General features: G+C 47.6%; 1 protein-coding gene across 3 annotated transcripts in view; it reads right to left on the reverse strand.

Annotated features, from left to right (window-relative positions):
- Window positions 1–13,877, reverse strand: part of Adamtsl3 (ADAMTS like 3) — a 294,249-nt gene extending 280,372 nt beyond the window's left edge. Inside the window, exons 1-2 of one of the 3 annotated variants that reach the window (XR_005089681.1) lie at window positions 13,658–13,838; window positions 12,286–12,387 (exon numbers count right to left, since the gene is read on the reverse strand). Coding sequence is in view for 2 of the 3 variants with exons in the window: in XM_028873809.2 (XP_028729642.1) it covers window positions 12,286–12,387; window positions 13,658–13,660 (105 nt within the window). In the remaining variant the exon portion in view is untranslated. Of the gene's footprint in view, window positions 1–12,285; window positions 12,388–13,657 lie in introns of all 3 variants that reach the window. The other 2 variants (XM_028873809.2, XM_028873810.2) reach the window with 2 other exon arrangements.
- Between the last annotated feature and the right edge of the window lie 2,050 nt (window positions 13,878–15,927).

Consider the following 15,927-nt stretch of genomic DNA (forward strand, 5'->3'; position numbering starts at 1 on the left):
CCCTCTAAACCCAGACATATTGCTTTAAAAAAAAAAAATGGTTAAGTGATTCTTGTGTCCCAAATCAAAAGAGCCCTCTGGTGTGGGACAGAGAAAAACCAATATTTTTATTTAAAACAGGTTGATTATAAATGTGATCTCTTTCTGAAAAAGAAAAGGGGATATGATATATAGGAGGATATGGAGATGATAAGATAAAAGGGTAGATTAATGAACCTACTTTTAAAGAACAACTTGTTTAAAATGTTTTACATTGGTATAGATTTTAGTTTATGCTTAAAATGTTTTACATTGGTATAGATTTTGGTTCATTGATACAGACTTGAGGTTGATTTTGTTATACTGTATATATATATATATATATATATATATATATATATATATGTTTCTATTCTTGTTTGAGGTATTGTGTTTATATAACTCATTTAAAATTGTAATGGATAATTAAAAAATAGATTAATAATTAGTCATCTATGATAATCATATCTGTAGCCATGTTAGTTAAGTCTTCTAGGTATACATAGATATATTTCAGATAGATAGGTAATCTTCAAACACTTCATAGACCTGGAGAATATGGCATTTAAATAACTTAGAATTCTGTTGACGTGAGACACAATTGCTCCTGGCTGCACCAATTGATCCCGAGAGAATGTTGGGCTTCTAAGACATTTCCATTTGGAAGTTTGTCTTTTTGGCACAAAATGGCCTACTGGGCAAAGAATTGCCCTTGCCTTGATGGCTGACAGTACAAATGCAATGCTGTCCTTTCTGGACAAGCGGGACACAAGGAAAGCGACTACTGTACTCTGCCAAGACAGGGTAAGATGGTCTCTTAAAATTCCTGCTTCTAAAAATGGTCTGTCAGATACTCTAGGCCTGTAGCCAATTTGAATGCACCAACAATGCTGAGAAACATTAGGTGACTGTCCAGGCTGCCAGCTGTCTTGGTCTACTCTTACAAGATTCCCGAAAGTTGCTTGCATCCATCTACCATTTCTCAGGTACCATTATGTTCCTTCTCAGGTCTTTGATGTGGTTGAAGACTAGATAGTCGTAATTTCCTCAGTTATGATAAAAGATAAGTTAGCTATAAAACCTTAAACTCACAAATATAAGATAGATAAGACATCTTCTTTAATATTGTAACTATAATTCTTGCTCGGTAATTGTTTTGTTATATGTAATTTTACCATGTTAAAGTTAAAACCTTCCTTTTTAAAAAAAAGAAGAAAGGGGAAGTGCTGTGGATATCACTCTATATAAATAAAACACTGATGGCCAATGACCAGGCAGGAGGTAGGTGGGAAAAGGAGAGAGGAGAATTCTGGGAAGCAGAAGGCTGGGGGAGAGACACTGCAGCCACCGCCAGGAGAAGAGCATGTAGAGACGCCGGTAAGCCACCAGCCACGTGGCAAGGTATAGATTTATAGAAATGGGTTAATTTAAGATAAAAGAACAGTTAGCAAGAAGCCTGCCACGGCCATACAGTTTATAAGTGATATAAGCGTCTGAGTGATTATTTTATAAGTGGATTGTGGGACTGCGGGGCTTGGGGAACCTGGAGAGAAGTCCTCCAGCTACAGGAGGGAGGAGGAGGGAGGGAGGGAGGGAGGGAGGGAGGGAGGGAGGGAGAGAGGGAGGGAGGGAGGGAGGGAGAGAGGGAGGGAGGGAGGAAGAGCACCATGAAGAAATGGGGAGAGAACCACCTGATGCAATTCAGAGGAATGTAACTAAATGTGAAATACAATAATTTATAAAAATGTTAAATTGCCAATACCGTCAGGGTACAAGTGACATTAAGCCTTTTCATACAATACAAAAATTAAAACATCAAGACCATATCCTCAAAAGAGGAAATAAATCAGAAATCCATAGCAAGATAACTTAATTGTTTGAAAACTTAGAAAATATTCTCCAGCCGGGCGTTGGTGGCACACGCCTTTAATCCCAGCACTTGGGAGGCAGAGGCAGGCGGATCTCTGTGAGTTCGAGGCCAGCCTGGGCTACCAAGTGAGCTCCAGGAAAGGCGCAAAGCTACACAGAGGAACCCTGTCTCGAAAAAAACCAAAAAAAAAAAAAAAAAAGAAAATATTCTCCTTTGCCCTACCCTGTCAGCTGTTTGATTTCTGGTCATATGAAAGTCTGTGGGACACAAAATTGCCCAACGTGATCTGTGAAGCACAAGAACTTAATTACTTGTGTACACTAATAACTACAGGAAATGTGGTTGTGAGGGTAGAGGGATGACTGGGTGTTAAGAGCGCTCGATGTTCTTTCAGAAAAGCAGTTCCCAGAACCACAGAGAGTCTCACAACCTCCCGTCACTCCAGTTCCAGAGGAGCTGACACTGTCACCTGGCCTCTGTGGGCATCTGCGCACGCGCGCGCGCGCGCGCGCACACACACACACAGAGAGAGAGAGAGAGAGAGAGAGAGAGAGAGAGAGAGAGAGATATTAAGTAATTGCCAAAGAAATACTTCCCCCAAAACATTCTGTCTCTTTTACGTCATTGGCAAGTTCTTTCAGACTTTCAAGGAATTGGTTGTTTCTCTGCTTCTTAAGCTGACTGGAAAAAAAGGGAAAGTGATGAAAAGTGTGCCCCTGTTCATTTTATGAGGTTAGTAAATCCTTGATATAAAAACCCGGAAAATGCAGTGTGAACTAACATCTCTTATGGATTCAGATGCAGCAATTTTCAATAAAATATTTTCAAACCAAATCCAGCTGAACACTAAACCTACAATACCCCATGGCCAACCACAGCTACTGCCAGGAACACAAGAAAGATTCAATATTAGAAAAACTATTAATATGGCTCTGTATGTTACAGAAGAGTTTAAAAGAAAAAGGTGTGATGATCTACACAGCATTGAAGAACTCCAATGAGCGAGTATGCCGGGAATTCCAGGTTCACACACCCACCACTGGCCGCAGGTGGTTCCCTTACAACTAAATAGTGGCCTGTCAAAATCAGGACTTGTCCTAGAATCTCGAAACCAACTGTGGATTGCAACACACACGTGTAAACAGAGAACAGGGTCAATTTATAAGAACCGTGTGAATAGAGCCTACAGGCCGGCCTTGAGTTAACTGGTTACATCTTAATCACCCACTTTTTCATGAAAGCATTTGGACTGGAGTAACATAGAACGGAAAAGATGAGACAAAGTATCAGGGTAAATTACTCATGCAAATGGTAGTATTTTCTGAAATCTTTTAAGTAATATGAAGAAGTATTTATTTAGTCATGCGGTCAAAGCCATTGCCTCCCATGGGTGATGGTGAAATGTCTAAGCAAGCAGCACATTTGACCCAGAGATCTTAGGTAAATTGCTTTCCACATTTTTACTGCTACAGAATTTGTTTAAGACCAACATCGGAGTTACATGTGAGATGGGGGGAAGACTCAAAGCTTCTACCTATCTTGTATGGAACTCTATCTCGTGAAATAAAGCTAAGGTAGATCACAAAGTGAGCCCTGACTACAATCATTGTCTACTTTTCCCAAACCTGGCAGTATTAATTTATCAAAGTCTTGGAAATGTAGTTATTAAATGATGCTCCCTGGAGCTCAGTGAAAAATCCCAGCTCTGCCACAATAACGATATTGGACGATTTTCAGAAATAGTCTAATATTTTCTTCTTCCCTTTGCCCCCTACACACAGTCTCTCAGAGAGGAACACACTGAACTGAGCTTGATAATATGACTAGTTTTGAGCTCAAGGAAGGTGTGGATTCAATTGTAGCTTGATGCATCTGGAAAGAGGGAACCTCCACTGAGGAATTGTCTATATCTGATTGGCCTGTGGTCATGTCTGTGAGTCAATTTCTTGATTATTAATTGATGTAGAAGGACCCAACCTATTGCTGGGAGGTACCATCCCTGGTCAGGTGAACTGTGTAAGAAAGGTAACTGAGCCAGTCAGTAAACAGTGTCCTATGCTCCCTGCTTCAGGTCTGGCCTCCAGCTTCCTGCCCTGATCCTCCTCAGTGATTAACTACTATTACCTGGAAGTGTAAGATGAAATAAACACTTTCACACCCAAGTTGCTTTTTGTCAATGTTTTATCCCAGCAACAGACAGCAAAGCAGGACAGTCGGTGAGGATACTCCCTCGTCCCCCTTTCCCTCCAGTTATGTGACATCCACAGAAACGGCGCCTGCAGAAGGAGCCTGACAGACCAGTGTGCATTTCCGTCACCATCAAGAAATGAACAGTTTCTCCAGTTAGCCTCCTGGTCCAAACAGAAGCGATACATGAAGAAAAGCTCCACTGAAATGAGAAGAAGGGGCTGGAGAGTGATGGCTCAGTGGTTAAGAGCACTGGCTGCTTTTCCAGAGGACCCAGGTTCAATTCTCAGCACCCACAGAGCAGCTCACACCTGTCTGTAACTCCAGTGCCAGGGGATCTGACACCTTCACACCAATGCACGTAAAATAAATTTAAATAAATCATTAAAAAAAGAAGGATGCCCATCAGAACAGAACCCTGACAAAAGCAATATGCACAGATGTTTAAAATAGAAAGAAACAAAACAAGACTGTGGCTAAAGAATAGTGTCATGATTTAGACGTGAAATACCCCCCTAAGGCTCATGTGTTGGTCACCAGACAGCGATTCAGAGGTGAGGCTTCCTGACAGTTATCAGATCCTGGAGTCTCTGAGTGCATCCGTGGGTTAATATATCAATAGATTTGTACTTTGGTGCCATTATCGGGAGTCAATGAATCTTTAGGAGGCGGGGCCTCACTGAAGAAAGTAGGTCATTGGGGACATGTCCCCGAAGCATATAGCTTGTTCATCCCACCCAACCCAGCTTCCTGGTCTCCATGAGGCAAGCAGCTTCTTCTGCTACATATTCCCACCACCACCATGGATATCCTGCTCTACCTCAGGACCAAAGCAATAGAGCATCTGACCTTGAGCTAAAAAGCCTCTGAAGCCCTGAGCCAATGCATGCCTCTTTTCTTTTAAGTTGATTTTCTTTTCTCCACATACACATTTTTCCTTCATTCTCAGCAATAAAGACATAAACAGAATCCCTAATCTAACACACTATGAAAAGACAATGCTCCCTCCCCACCCTGTTCCTTTCACCCATTCCAGCCCCCAGCGGTGTCCCTCAGTGGCAGGCCATATTATACACCTAGCCAAAAGAGACTGTCTCAAGGTCTCCCCTCCCAGTCCATGAACCTTGTCATTTTTGGCTTCAATCTGGAGCCTCTCTGGAGGCAGTAACCACTTCTTCCAAGAACCACTCTGGGTTCCCAATTTCACCGAATCATTGACAAACCTGGATTTATCAAACCTCCAAGAAGGAGGGGAGGTCCCGCCACAGGAGACTAAGTATGCAACAAAGCAGCCACAACTTTCCAGGAACGCACAGGAGGAGGCGAGAGATCAACTAATTGAACAGATTCTGAAACGTTTCAATACTTAAAAAGAAAATCAGGCCAGATAAAAACCTAAGTGTGCATGTGTTTCCTCTCAATATGATATTATTTCTAAATATGATGCAAAGGCAGAGAGTTCAAAAGAGATTCCTGGAGCAGACTACTTGAAAAGTTTCAGTGTTGGTACATCAAAACCATGTGTAAAAATATAATACAAATGATGCCTTAGTTAGGGTTGCTATTTCTGTGAAGAGACACCATGACCATGGCAACTCTTATAAAGGAAAAACACTTAATTAGGATGGCTTACATTTTCAGAGGTTTAGTCCATTATGATCACAGTGGCATGCAGACAGACAAGGTACTGGCTACATCTTGATCAGAAGACGACAGGAAGTGGACTGAGATACTAGATGTGGCTTGAGCACATATGAGACTGCAAAACCCGCATCTACAGTGACACACTTCCTCCAACAAGGCCACACCCACTCCAAAGCCACACCTCCTAATAGTGCCACTCCCTTTGGGGGGCCATTTTCTTTCAGGCCACCACAAATGACAAAATTGGGAAATTATTTGTAATATGTAAGTGATACAGGGTTAATCTTCTTTGTTTATGAAGAATACATACAAGTTGATACAGAATTCATAACATCAAAAGAGATCATGGAGATTAAATTTTATTTTTCTATTTCAAATGTCTTGTGTGTGTGCTGTATATAAATCTGTATGTGTGCACGTGTGTGTATATGTAGATGGAGGCCAGAGATCAACCTCAATGTCTTCCTCAATCATTCTCCCCCTTAGTTTTTGAGACAAGGTCTCTCTCTAAACCTGGAACCCACCAAATGGACAAGACTAGCCAGTGAGTAAACACAGAGGTCCTTGTGTCTCCACTCACCCTCCTCAGTGCTGGGATTACAAATGCACAACTCCATGTTCATTTTTCTATGTGGGAGCTAGAAGCTTGAGCTCAATTCTTATGCTTTCACAGCAAGCGCCCTATCCATTGAGCCATCCCCCTGGTCCCAGATGTCTAATGTATTAAGGATAAAATACAGAAAAGCAATAATACAAATGGTCCAAAAGTATTTCTAAGACTATCTCACTAAGCCAAACATGATTACTTCTGTCTGTAGTCCCAGCACTTGGGAAGCCAAAGAGGATGGGCATGTGTTCGAGTCTGCACTATGCAATAAATTCAAGGCCAGCCTGGACACGTTTAGGAAGATAATTTGATAATAGAAATCAAAAACCTTAAATTTTCATATCAATTTGACCCCAAAATAATGTCTAACCAAAAGCTTTTTTCTATAACTCTATTTCAATCACAGACATGCACCAAGATGGGTCCACAGGCACAGCTACAGGAGACTTTGAAATAGGAAGAAAAACCTGGAGGAGCACCTAATGCTCACCGTCAAAGAACTAGCTAATGAAGTCTGGTATATTCGAATGATGCAATGTTATAAATGCAGGAAATATTATTAGAATAAAATACTCCTCACACTGTTCCATTTTTAATTATCAAAGTGAGTATTATGTCTTCTTTTCCTGTGTTTGAGAGTATGTTTGTGTGTGTGTGTGTGTGTGTGTGCACATATGTGTTCATGCATGTGGAAGCCAGAGGTTAGCCTAGAGTATTATTCAGTCATTGTTCACACTCCCACTTTTTATCTTGAAAAATGGTCTCTCACTGGTCTAGGACTGACTAAACAGTCTAAGCTGGTCACTAGCCCCAGAGATCTGCCTGTCTCCCCAGCCCCGGGGCTGGGATTACAGACATACACCATCATACCTGACATTTTTATGTGGGTTCTGAGGGTGAAACGCAGGCCCCTCATGCTTGATGTGTATTGCAAAACATTTGCCAACTAAGCTATCTCTCCAGTCCATTATCACTTCTTTAAATAAACATACATGCTAATATTCCATACTGAGTTGTGCTGCTGTTACTTTTAACTCAGAAACACACGCACGCACACACACACACACACACACACACACACACACACACACACCACACACACACTCACTCACACATTCACACACACTCACTCACACATTCACACACACTCACACACATGCAGAGGTAAGTTCAAAAGAGAGGACTTTACTAAATTGTAAATTACTTTTATTAATACCATAGCTAGTCTTTCTGATTTTAAAAGTACTTTCAAAGGAAAAGTCTATTAAGTGTCTAAATGAATGCTTGGAGAACAGATGGGTTTCTGCGAATTTGGCCACAATAATTTATAGCATACATTGGCTGGAGCTGGTCGGCACTGACAAATTCCAGGAAGTAATTGCATAAAATACTTGGAGAGGAAATTGCTTTATGCTTCCATGCTATTTATGGAAATTAGCATCTTTGTAAAAATAAACCAAGAATGATCACGATCGTAGACCCTGAACTGTGTCTCCATGCTGCTAGGCGTGCGCTCCAGCCCGTTAGTGACGGCGGAGGAACGCTGACTGCTGCATTTGCTCCTGTTGTGCGACAATTGCAGAGGATTGTGGTTTTCTTCTTCCCCTGGTATCGCCACTGTCTTGCTTTCTTTCAGAGGCATCCCGCGTGGAGTTCAGATATGCTGAAGGGCCGTTTGTGGAGAAAACTTCCTTGCCATTCCATTTCCTGCCCAAGACTGCACATACCCTGTTTTCAGCAGCTCAGCCTTCTCCAATCCCCATCAGCCCCTCAAACCAGACATTTCCCAGGGTCAAGGTGAGCTTTCAAGTTTTTGCCCTAAGCCTAATTCGAAACCTGAAGGGATTTTCTATTTTTCTCAATTCCACTTAGTCCTTTACCATGTTTGTGCCCCTCTCAGCAGGTTCTTAAGGGTTCCTGCCTTCATCTCATCTTGTTGACAATTAGCTTCCCACGTCTGCAACCCAGGCCAGGATGCATCACTACCTTAGTGCCAGGAACCTCCCAAGCATCATCTGCTCCAGTGAGTCCCAGGCCCCCACAGGGTCCTGATAGTGCTTCCCAGCACCTGATCCATATTCCAAAGACTCTGTGCTGCCCATATTCCAAAGACTCTGTGCTCTGTGCTCTTCCGGCCCCTTCTTCACAGCAGCCACAAACTGCCCTGCTCATTTTTACCTCTTGGCCTTTCCTGCCATGTTTCTACTCTTCACATGTATGGTGTCCATGGAAACTCAGAGGAGGAGACAGATTGGAGAGGTATTTCATGATCAAGTGGGTACAGAGCAAGGACAAGAGAAGTCATTTGGAGTATCCCTGGAGTCAACGGCTGGTTGACAATGAACCAAGGAGAGAGAGAGAGAGAGAGAGAGAGAGAGAGAGAGAGAGAGAGAGAGAGAGCATGAATATGAATAGATGGCTAGTGAATAAAGCACTTTCTTGCCAGCATGAGGACCTGCCTTCAGGGCCTCAGCACCCATGAAAAAGGCTGGCTGTGGCAGTACAGCAGTTTATAATCCCAATCCTGGGGGTGTGGGGACAGGAGGATCCTTGGCCAGCCAGGCTAGTCAACCAGCAAACTTCAGATACAGTGGGAAACCCTGTCTTGGAAAATAAGATGTAGAGTAATTGAAGAAGACACCTGATGTCAACCTCTGGACACACACGCACGCGCACACACGCGCACACACACACACACACAGCACCTACTGAGAGAGGGGAGAGAGAGAGAACAAAAACAAAACAAAACATATACATTTGTGTGTTTATAGTTCTTTTATAACCTGAAATGAGTTTTTGTGAACTAAACTCCAGGTTTCTCCAGGCCATTTACGCTTCCGAAAAGTCCACGGGAGAAGCCATTCTCTGTCTCTCCCATCTTCTAGAGGTTTCCAGCAGCCCTCAGCTCCTGGCTGCATCGCTCTTCCAGCTTCCTTGGTGGCCTCTTCCGCTTCCTCTGCTTTGCTTCAGCCTGGGTCCCACTCACGAGAAGTGCTGGGACAACGTCCCAACCTCAACATCTTTCCCTGCATGGCAAAGTCTCTTTTGTCATATACGGAACATTGATGGGTTCTAGGAACTAGGCCTTGGACATATTTGGGAGACATTATTCAGCCTACCACACTTCTCAGAGGTTTCTATACCTCTGACCCAGTGTTTGCTTCAATAGTATAGTGATCAAAACAGTAGAAGCTTGGAGGGGTTCGGGAGCAACTGTTGTCTTCAGTAAGAAGATCAGGTCCTCAGGGAAGACCCAAAGCACAGCAGCTCCCGGGGCCTGATTGGCAGGAGCAGGGGGCCTTTCTAGTGCTTGAGTGGGAGGAGCCTTCAGCTTCCCCCAGTCAAGCCCTGCGCCTATCACAGTAACTTGTAACCAGTAATTATAAGAGTTCACATTTTCCATGATTTAATAAGGAGAATCTCATTTTTATTAATTAGCTGAAATACACTAGATACCTGAAACACCCTTACAGCTCAGCCTCACACATCTGTTAGTCTTCCACCAACCACCTTGTAGCCAACTCATGGGGCAAGGAGAGCGAGGCTGAGGGACACCTTCAGCCCCGTCCCAACATTAAAATCATAATACAGGTGGGCAACTTCTTACAAAGCTCCAATGGGCCTGAGAAACACCAGAGAAAACCCTGTCCACTTCTGCAGGAGCCTCCTTGGAGAAGATCAGCCTCTACCCACAACAGTGTGCCTCTGGGCTCCTCTGCTCACGTCTCTTGAGCGCCCCCTACAGCTCCACCGCAGAATATGCAGGCACAATGCTCATTTCAAGCCTTTAACCAGCAGCCACCCGAGTTGACCTTCACGGCTCACATCCTTGCTTTGTTCCCCATTTTCCACTTCACGGTGCATTGCCTCCTGAAAACAACTCTGCGAGGTGGGCACGGTCGTGTGTCCCTCTCTTCAAGTGAGGAGACGGGTGTGATGCACAGATGAGTGGCCCAGCCATACACACAGGGGTGGTGCTGGGATCCCAGCAGCAGGTGGCATGGATGACGGAAACCGCTGCCCAGGCATTGGATGCTATGCCATTCCATGCACGCTACACTGATGCATGGGCACAGCTCTGCCACGGGCACACAGATCCGGGGAAATCCAAAGGTCACTTGCGATTCAAGCTGGGCAAATGCTCCCTTGGAACAGAAGGCAGCGGGTGGACTCAAAGCGCACAGAGATGGTGGAGAGGGGGAAAGGTGAAAAGAAACACTCGGTCTTAGAGGCTCAGACCCACCTGACCAGGAGGGAATATCTCCGAAGCTCTTGTATTCTATTTTAGATCTTTGGTGAGATGGAAAAGTAAACCATCTTGCTTTCACAACACTGCACCATGCTGCCCAGAGGAACCCTAAACCATGCCCCTCAAAACCATAACTTTTGTGGGTTTTTTTAAGATTTATTTTATTTTAAATTATATGTATTCCTGTGTCTGTGGTGTGTGTGTGTGTGTGTGTGTGTGTGTGTGCACATGACTGCAGTTGCCCATGGGAACCAGAAGAGGGCATCATATCCTCAGGAGCTGCGAGTTACCCCCGATTCTGAGAACTGAACTCAGTTCCCTGCAAGGGCAGCAGAAATCTTGACGGCTGAACTTCTCTCCATCCTCTTAGCCTTTGTTCTAACAAAATCTATCCATTTAAAATATGGTTACAGAGGAGCACTGTAAAACGGGACAAAGGGAATGATGTTCCTCACTAATCAGTTGTGTGTGAGCCACGGAGTTGATGGGGTACTGAAAAGGGCTTAAAGACAGTAAATCCAAGAGAACAGAGCAAGAGGCAGGGGCCTCCGCTTCAGTTATCCTGAGTATAGATTTTCATCCATGCCTGCATGCTTGTTTAACAGACTTAAGCCTTTAAGTACTAGGCTGTCTGCTAAGACCATGAGGGCGCACAGACCACAGCCAGAAGTGAACTCCTCGGGGAAGTGTTGTCTTGTTCTAAGTCACATAAGACGCTGCACGGGATTAGCAGCCACCCTCAGGCCACGGTATTAACAGAAATGTTCCCTGCATTTTTAGGTCAGGGCCCACACACTTCTTGGCTGAATGCAGTGGCAAACATATTTGTCTGGATTTCGCTTTGTTATAAACCAAAGGGTTGTAGAGGAAATCTGGATGTTCCAGCTATCTGGAAACGTAAGAAGGCCCAGCAATCCTGGGCTTGCGTTCCTAGTTAACAATGACAAAGCGGAGTCAAGCGAGGACTGTTCCTAGTGAGGGGAAGTTGGGTTCCACCTCTCGCCATCTCTACCACTCCCTGCTGTCTCTTCAGCAGTCCCAGCAGCTCGCCTTTGAGTTTGCCCAGTAGAGAGAAGCCAGCTCAGCTTCTCAGGCTGGGTGAAAAAGACAAGCGTCTCCACTGGTGTTTCTCAACCTGTGGGTCCCGACCCCTCGGGGCTGAATGACCTTTTTCACAGGGGTTGACTAAGACCACCGGAAAACACAGATAACTTCTACATTACGATTCATAACAGCAGCCAGATTACAGTTATGAAGTAGCATGGGTCACCGCCACGCGAGGAACTGTATTAAAGGGTCACAGCATTGGGAAGGTTGGGAACCGGTGGTCTAGAGAGGCCCGCTCAGTAGTGGGATGTGCTAACAGCATAAATTCAGAACACCCACTTAGTGGCTAAGCTAGCCTAGAAATCAGGCTCCTCCTGACCTCTAACACGCAGCCTCTCCTGGGCTCATGCAGACAGCCACTGTAGTCAGAAAAGACAGGGTCCACCCAAGCCCCAAGTCACGAGTGGTCTACGGGTCCACGGTGGTACCAAGTTCCTGGCCTTGGAATCATCCTTACAGAGAAACCCACCACAACACCATCTGCATGAGATCCTCTGTGCTAGCATTAACACTGGCCCTATTAACGTCTTACATGGTCTAGAATAATATTGCTATGCAAAGGCAGGCATGCCCCCAAGTTCTCAGTGTCCCCCATTCTATTACCTGCAGACGGCCAGGGAACATAAAGACCATCCATGTCAGCAGCCACCAGGGTCCTGTCCAGGAAGCCATAGGGTCCAATATCCTAGGAAACTCCCTCACAGCCTACAAAAAAGAAAAAAGAAAAGGCCTAGTTTCCAACCAGCTCTGGCCCCAGAGACAGAGTCTGTGAGCTAAGAAACCAATCGGAGGGCAGGGACCCTGAAGCCAGGCAGTGTCTCAGAAAGGTTTGTGTTGGCCCAGGATGGGATTGCCTGCTGCAGAATGGAGGCAATATGGGGCTCCCTTTAAGATGAGTCCACCAAGACTGGGGAGGGGGCAGGGACTACCCCCCAAACTCCCCCCCCCCGTCAGCAACTCATACTTCCAGCTCTCCAGAAGTCGAGACACCCCTGCACCAGCCACCACCCAGCCTGGTTGTCAGCACCAGGGTGTGGCTTTTGGCATTGTCTGGGGACGCCAGCCTACAGCCAAGGGTTAGGGCACCTGCCAGCTTAGTCTCCTCGCGGCAAAAATGAGTCTAAAACCAACTAAACTAGACCAGAGAGGGTAGGAATCCTCCTAAGGTCACACAGCAAAAAAAGTCACACAGTGACTCTAGGATTGGAAAGCAGATAGTTTGAGGCATTTCTCACAGAGTGCCCTCTGCTTCCAGACCTGCGGCTAAGAGAGCTCTGGGGGGGCACAGTCTTTCAGAGTGTAGTCTCTTAAAGGTGAGGAAGACGGGGACTTTTTTTTTTTTCCTCCCAGTGTTTTCTCCTGTCAAATTTACAGGGAACTGAGTTTGCGAGGAGACTGGAAAAGCCGAGGTCACACTCGACTCCCGCTTCGCCTCGCGGGCGCCTTGGCGGAGAGTCGGTGTCCGGGGGCGGGTCGGTGGCTTCTCTCCATCTGGAGAAAGCATTAAGGCCTGGCTTAATGCGATCCGCAAATGTGCTGCTGTTTCCGACCTGAGGCGGCAACTCTGGGACGAAGGGAGGCGGCCAGGGCCGGGCCCCGGGACCACGCGCCCCTCTCCGCTGGCTCGCACACTCCAACGCCCGCTGCCCTCACGCCTCCTTCCCTGGCGTGCGTCTCGCCTGGGTCCTCTACGCTCCAGGCATGCGAGCCTCAGTAGCCAACCCTCCGGACCTTCGGACCCTCCAGGCTGCGATCAACCGGCAGTCCGCTCACCCTGTAGGGTGTCCCCGTCATCGAAGGCGCCCTTCGCTCGCCGAGGACCCGGGAAGGTTCTGCCCAACGTGCCGGGCCCCGGTGGCGTGTGCCTACCCAGAGCTCTCTAAGTCCCATAGGGTAGTGCTCCGGTTGTGAAGCCCCGCGACCAGAGTAAGACCCTACTTGGCAGTGGCGTTCCCACCAACTTGCCCAGCCTTACCATCCTGGGAGAGACCTGTCCCCGGATCTCCGCGGGTGTCCCCGCTCCCAACCCGGCGGCGCCGCAGCAGCGTCTGTGGGTGCCGCAGGGATGCGCTCTGCGGAGACGGAGACCAGCCGCGCCAACTCGGCGACACCTCGTGCGGAGCGCGGGATCCCGACGGTCCCCGACGCCGGCCTCCAGCCCGCGCCGCCGCCAAAGTTAAATGGGGCTGGGACGCGGCCGCCCCGCCTGTCCCGCCCCTCCGGGCGCGCGGAGCGCAGGGCTGGCCCCGGCCCAGAGGCGGAGGGCGCGCGCCGCCACCTGCGCCGTCTGTCCCGCAAGTGCGCGCCGCGCCCCGGGGCCGGTCCGTCCGTGCCGCCTCTGCGTCCTCCGCTGGCACCGCGGGCCGCGGGGAAGGCGAGGGCAAGCAGGAAAGCGGGCCGCAGCCCGGGCGACTCGGAGCGCGCGGAGCCGCGGCGGCCACGGCGAGACTCGGCTGGAACGCTTCTCCACCCGCTTCCTGGAAGCCACTCCTCGCCCTGGGCCTGCAGCCAGGCCTGGTGCCAGGAGCCCCGGCTGCCGCCGCCGCCGGCAGCGCGCTGGGGAGAGGCAGCGGCTGCGCCACGGCCAGCCGGGCCAGCCGGGCCAGCCCGGCCAGTGCAAGGATGCCATCCCCTCCCACCTCCACCGCCTGGCCCGGGCGCCGCGTCTGCTAAGTCGCACCCCGGGAACAGGCTGCCCGGAGTCACTGGCTCGTGCTGGGAGCCTTAGGAGCTTGACCAAGACCCATCAGCAGCCTCTGCGGTCCAGGGATTTTTGGCTGCAGGGGACCGTGGGTGACCCAGCAGAGACACCTAAACCTGATACCTGAAGCCCCAGGTTTGAAACTGGTTTGGGTGACCTCAGCACCAGAGCCTAGGGTTTGTGAAGGAGGTGTCCCAGTTGAGAATAGAGGCAGGGGTGAGGATGCCTTCGGCACTTCTGAAGGGAAGAAAAGTCAGGGAGAAGATACAAGGGTCTTGGCTTCATCCCAGCCAAGGGAGCCAAGGGCCAGGTGTTCCTTTTAAGGTCTGCAGCGCTGTGCAGCCACCCTTAGCTCCCTGGAGTGATACGACTTTGCCAGGCGATGTGTGTGTGGCCAGCCATCCCAAGAGCAGTAGTTCCTAGCGTTATCCCAATCCTCGGGGAATAACTTGCCCACGGTGATCAGAGAGGCCAGGTCTGGAACTGGTAGCTACTTCTCTCAGGAGTCTGAAACATTTGCATCAAAAGGTGCTCTCTTGCCTGCCAGACTGCTGGTACTTCCAGACTGTTAGAGCATTACCAAGAGTTCTCCCTACCTGCCTTCCTCACCTTTTCTTCCCTTCCCCAGACAGATGGCCTCCTCTGACCAGAAGAGCCTCAGGACTCTCCCTCCACTCCGAGGCGGGAAAAGGCTGGAGTCTTAGGGAAGATGAGCAGGTGGCGAGTGGGAAGAGATTCAGGGGGAACCAAGAAAGGAGGGCAGAGCTAAACCAGGACTAACTCACCTGCAGACAACTGAGTCTCTCCGATCACCCCAGTTTAGCTCTGGAAAGTGAGGCAAACAATCCATTTATGAACACTGGGCTATTACCCTGGTGGGTAATGCAGGATTAGGTTCCCATGAGCCTCTGGTCACATTTTGTCAGCCAGTTGGAACACTGCCTTATTTTGTATCCACTTCCATGTAAAGACACCTTGCGTAACACATGTCATTCGTTTGCATGGACCTCAGGGTACTAGCACCTGTAACTCCCCTGTGATGTGGGTGTGAACAGCTAGAGAGCAGCCCTCCAGGGGACACATAAACAGCACTATGCTCAAGGGCAGCTTAAAACAATGAAATCACAAACAACAAAATGTCGCAAAGAGGACTTTCAGGGTAACTGTCTACACAATAGGAGCTGAAACACGCAAGAAGAAAGAGCATTGGCTTGTGGGACCTTAGCAGTGACCATGCATACCAGTGGACCCAAAATTTTCACTGATCTTCAGAAGACTTTGAAAGTGCTGTGTGTTGATTATAGGGTGACAGGTGATAAAATAAAATAAAATAAAAAAGACATTGCAGATGAGAAGGCTCCGTGGTGTGCACATCTGTGTCAGTGGATCAATAGAGGACTCGCCCTGTTAACATTTCACAACATCTATGACACACCATGTGGTAGTATGAATGAGAATGGCCACCATAGGATCATGTATCTGAGCCCTTCGTCCCCAGTTGAGAAATGGTTTGGGAAGGATGAGGAGGTGTGGCCATGTTGGAG

This window comes from Peromyscus leucopus, chromosome 1 (genome assembly GCF_004664715.2).
Source record: "Peromyscus leucopus breed LL Stock chromosome 1, UCI_PerLeu_2.1, whole genome shotgun sequence".
Classification (NCBI taxonomy): Eukaryota; Metazoa; Chordata; class Mammalia; order Rodentia; family Cricetidae; genus Peromyscus; species Peromyscus leucopus.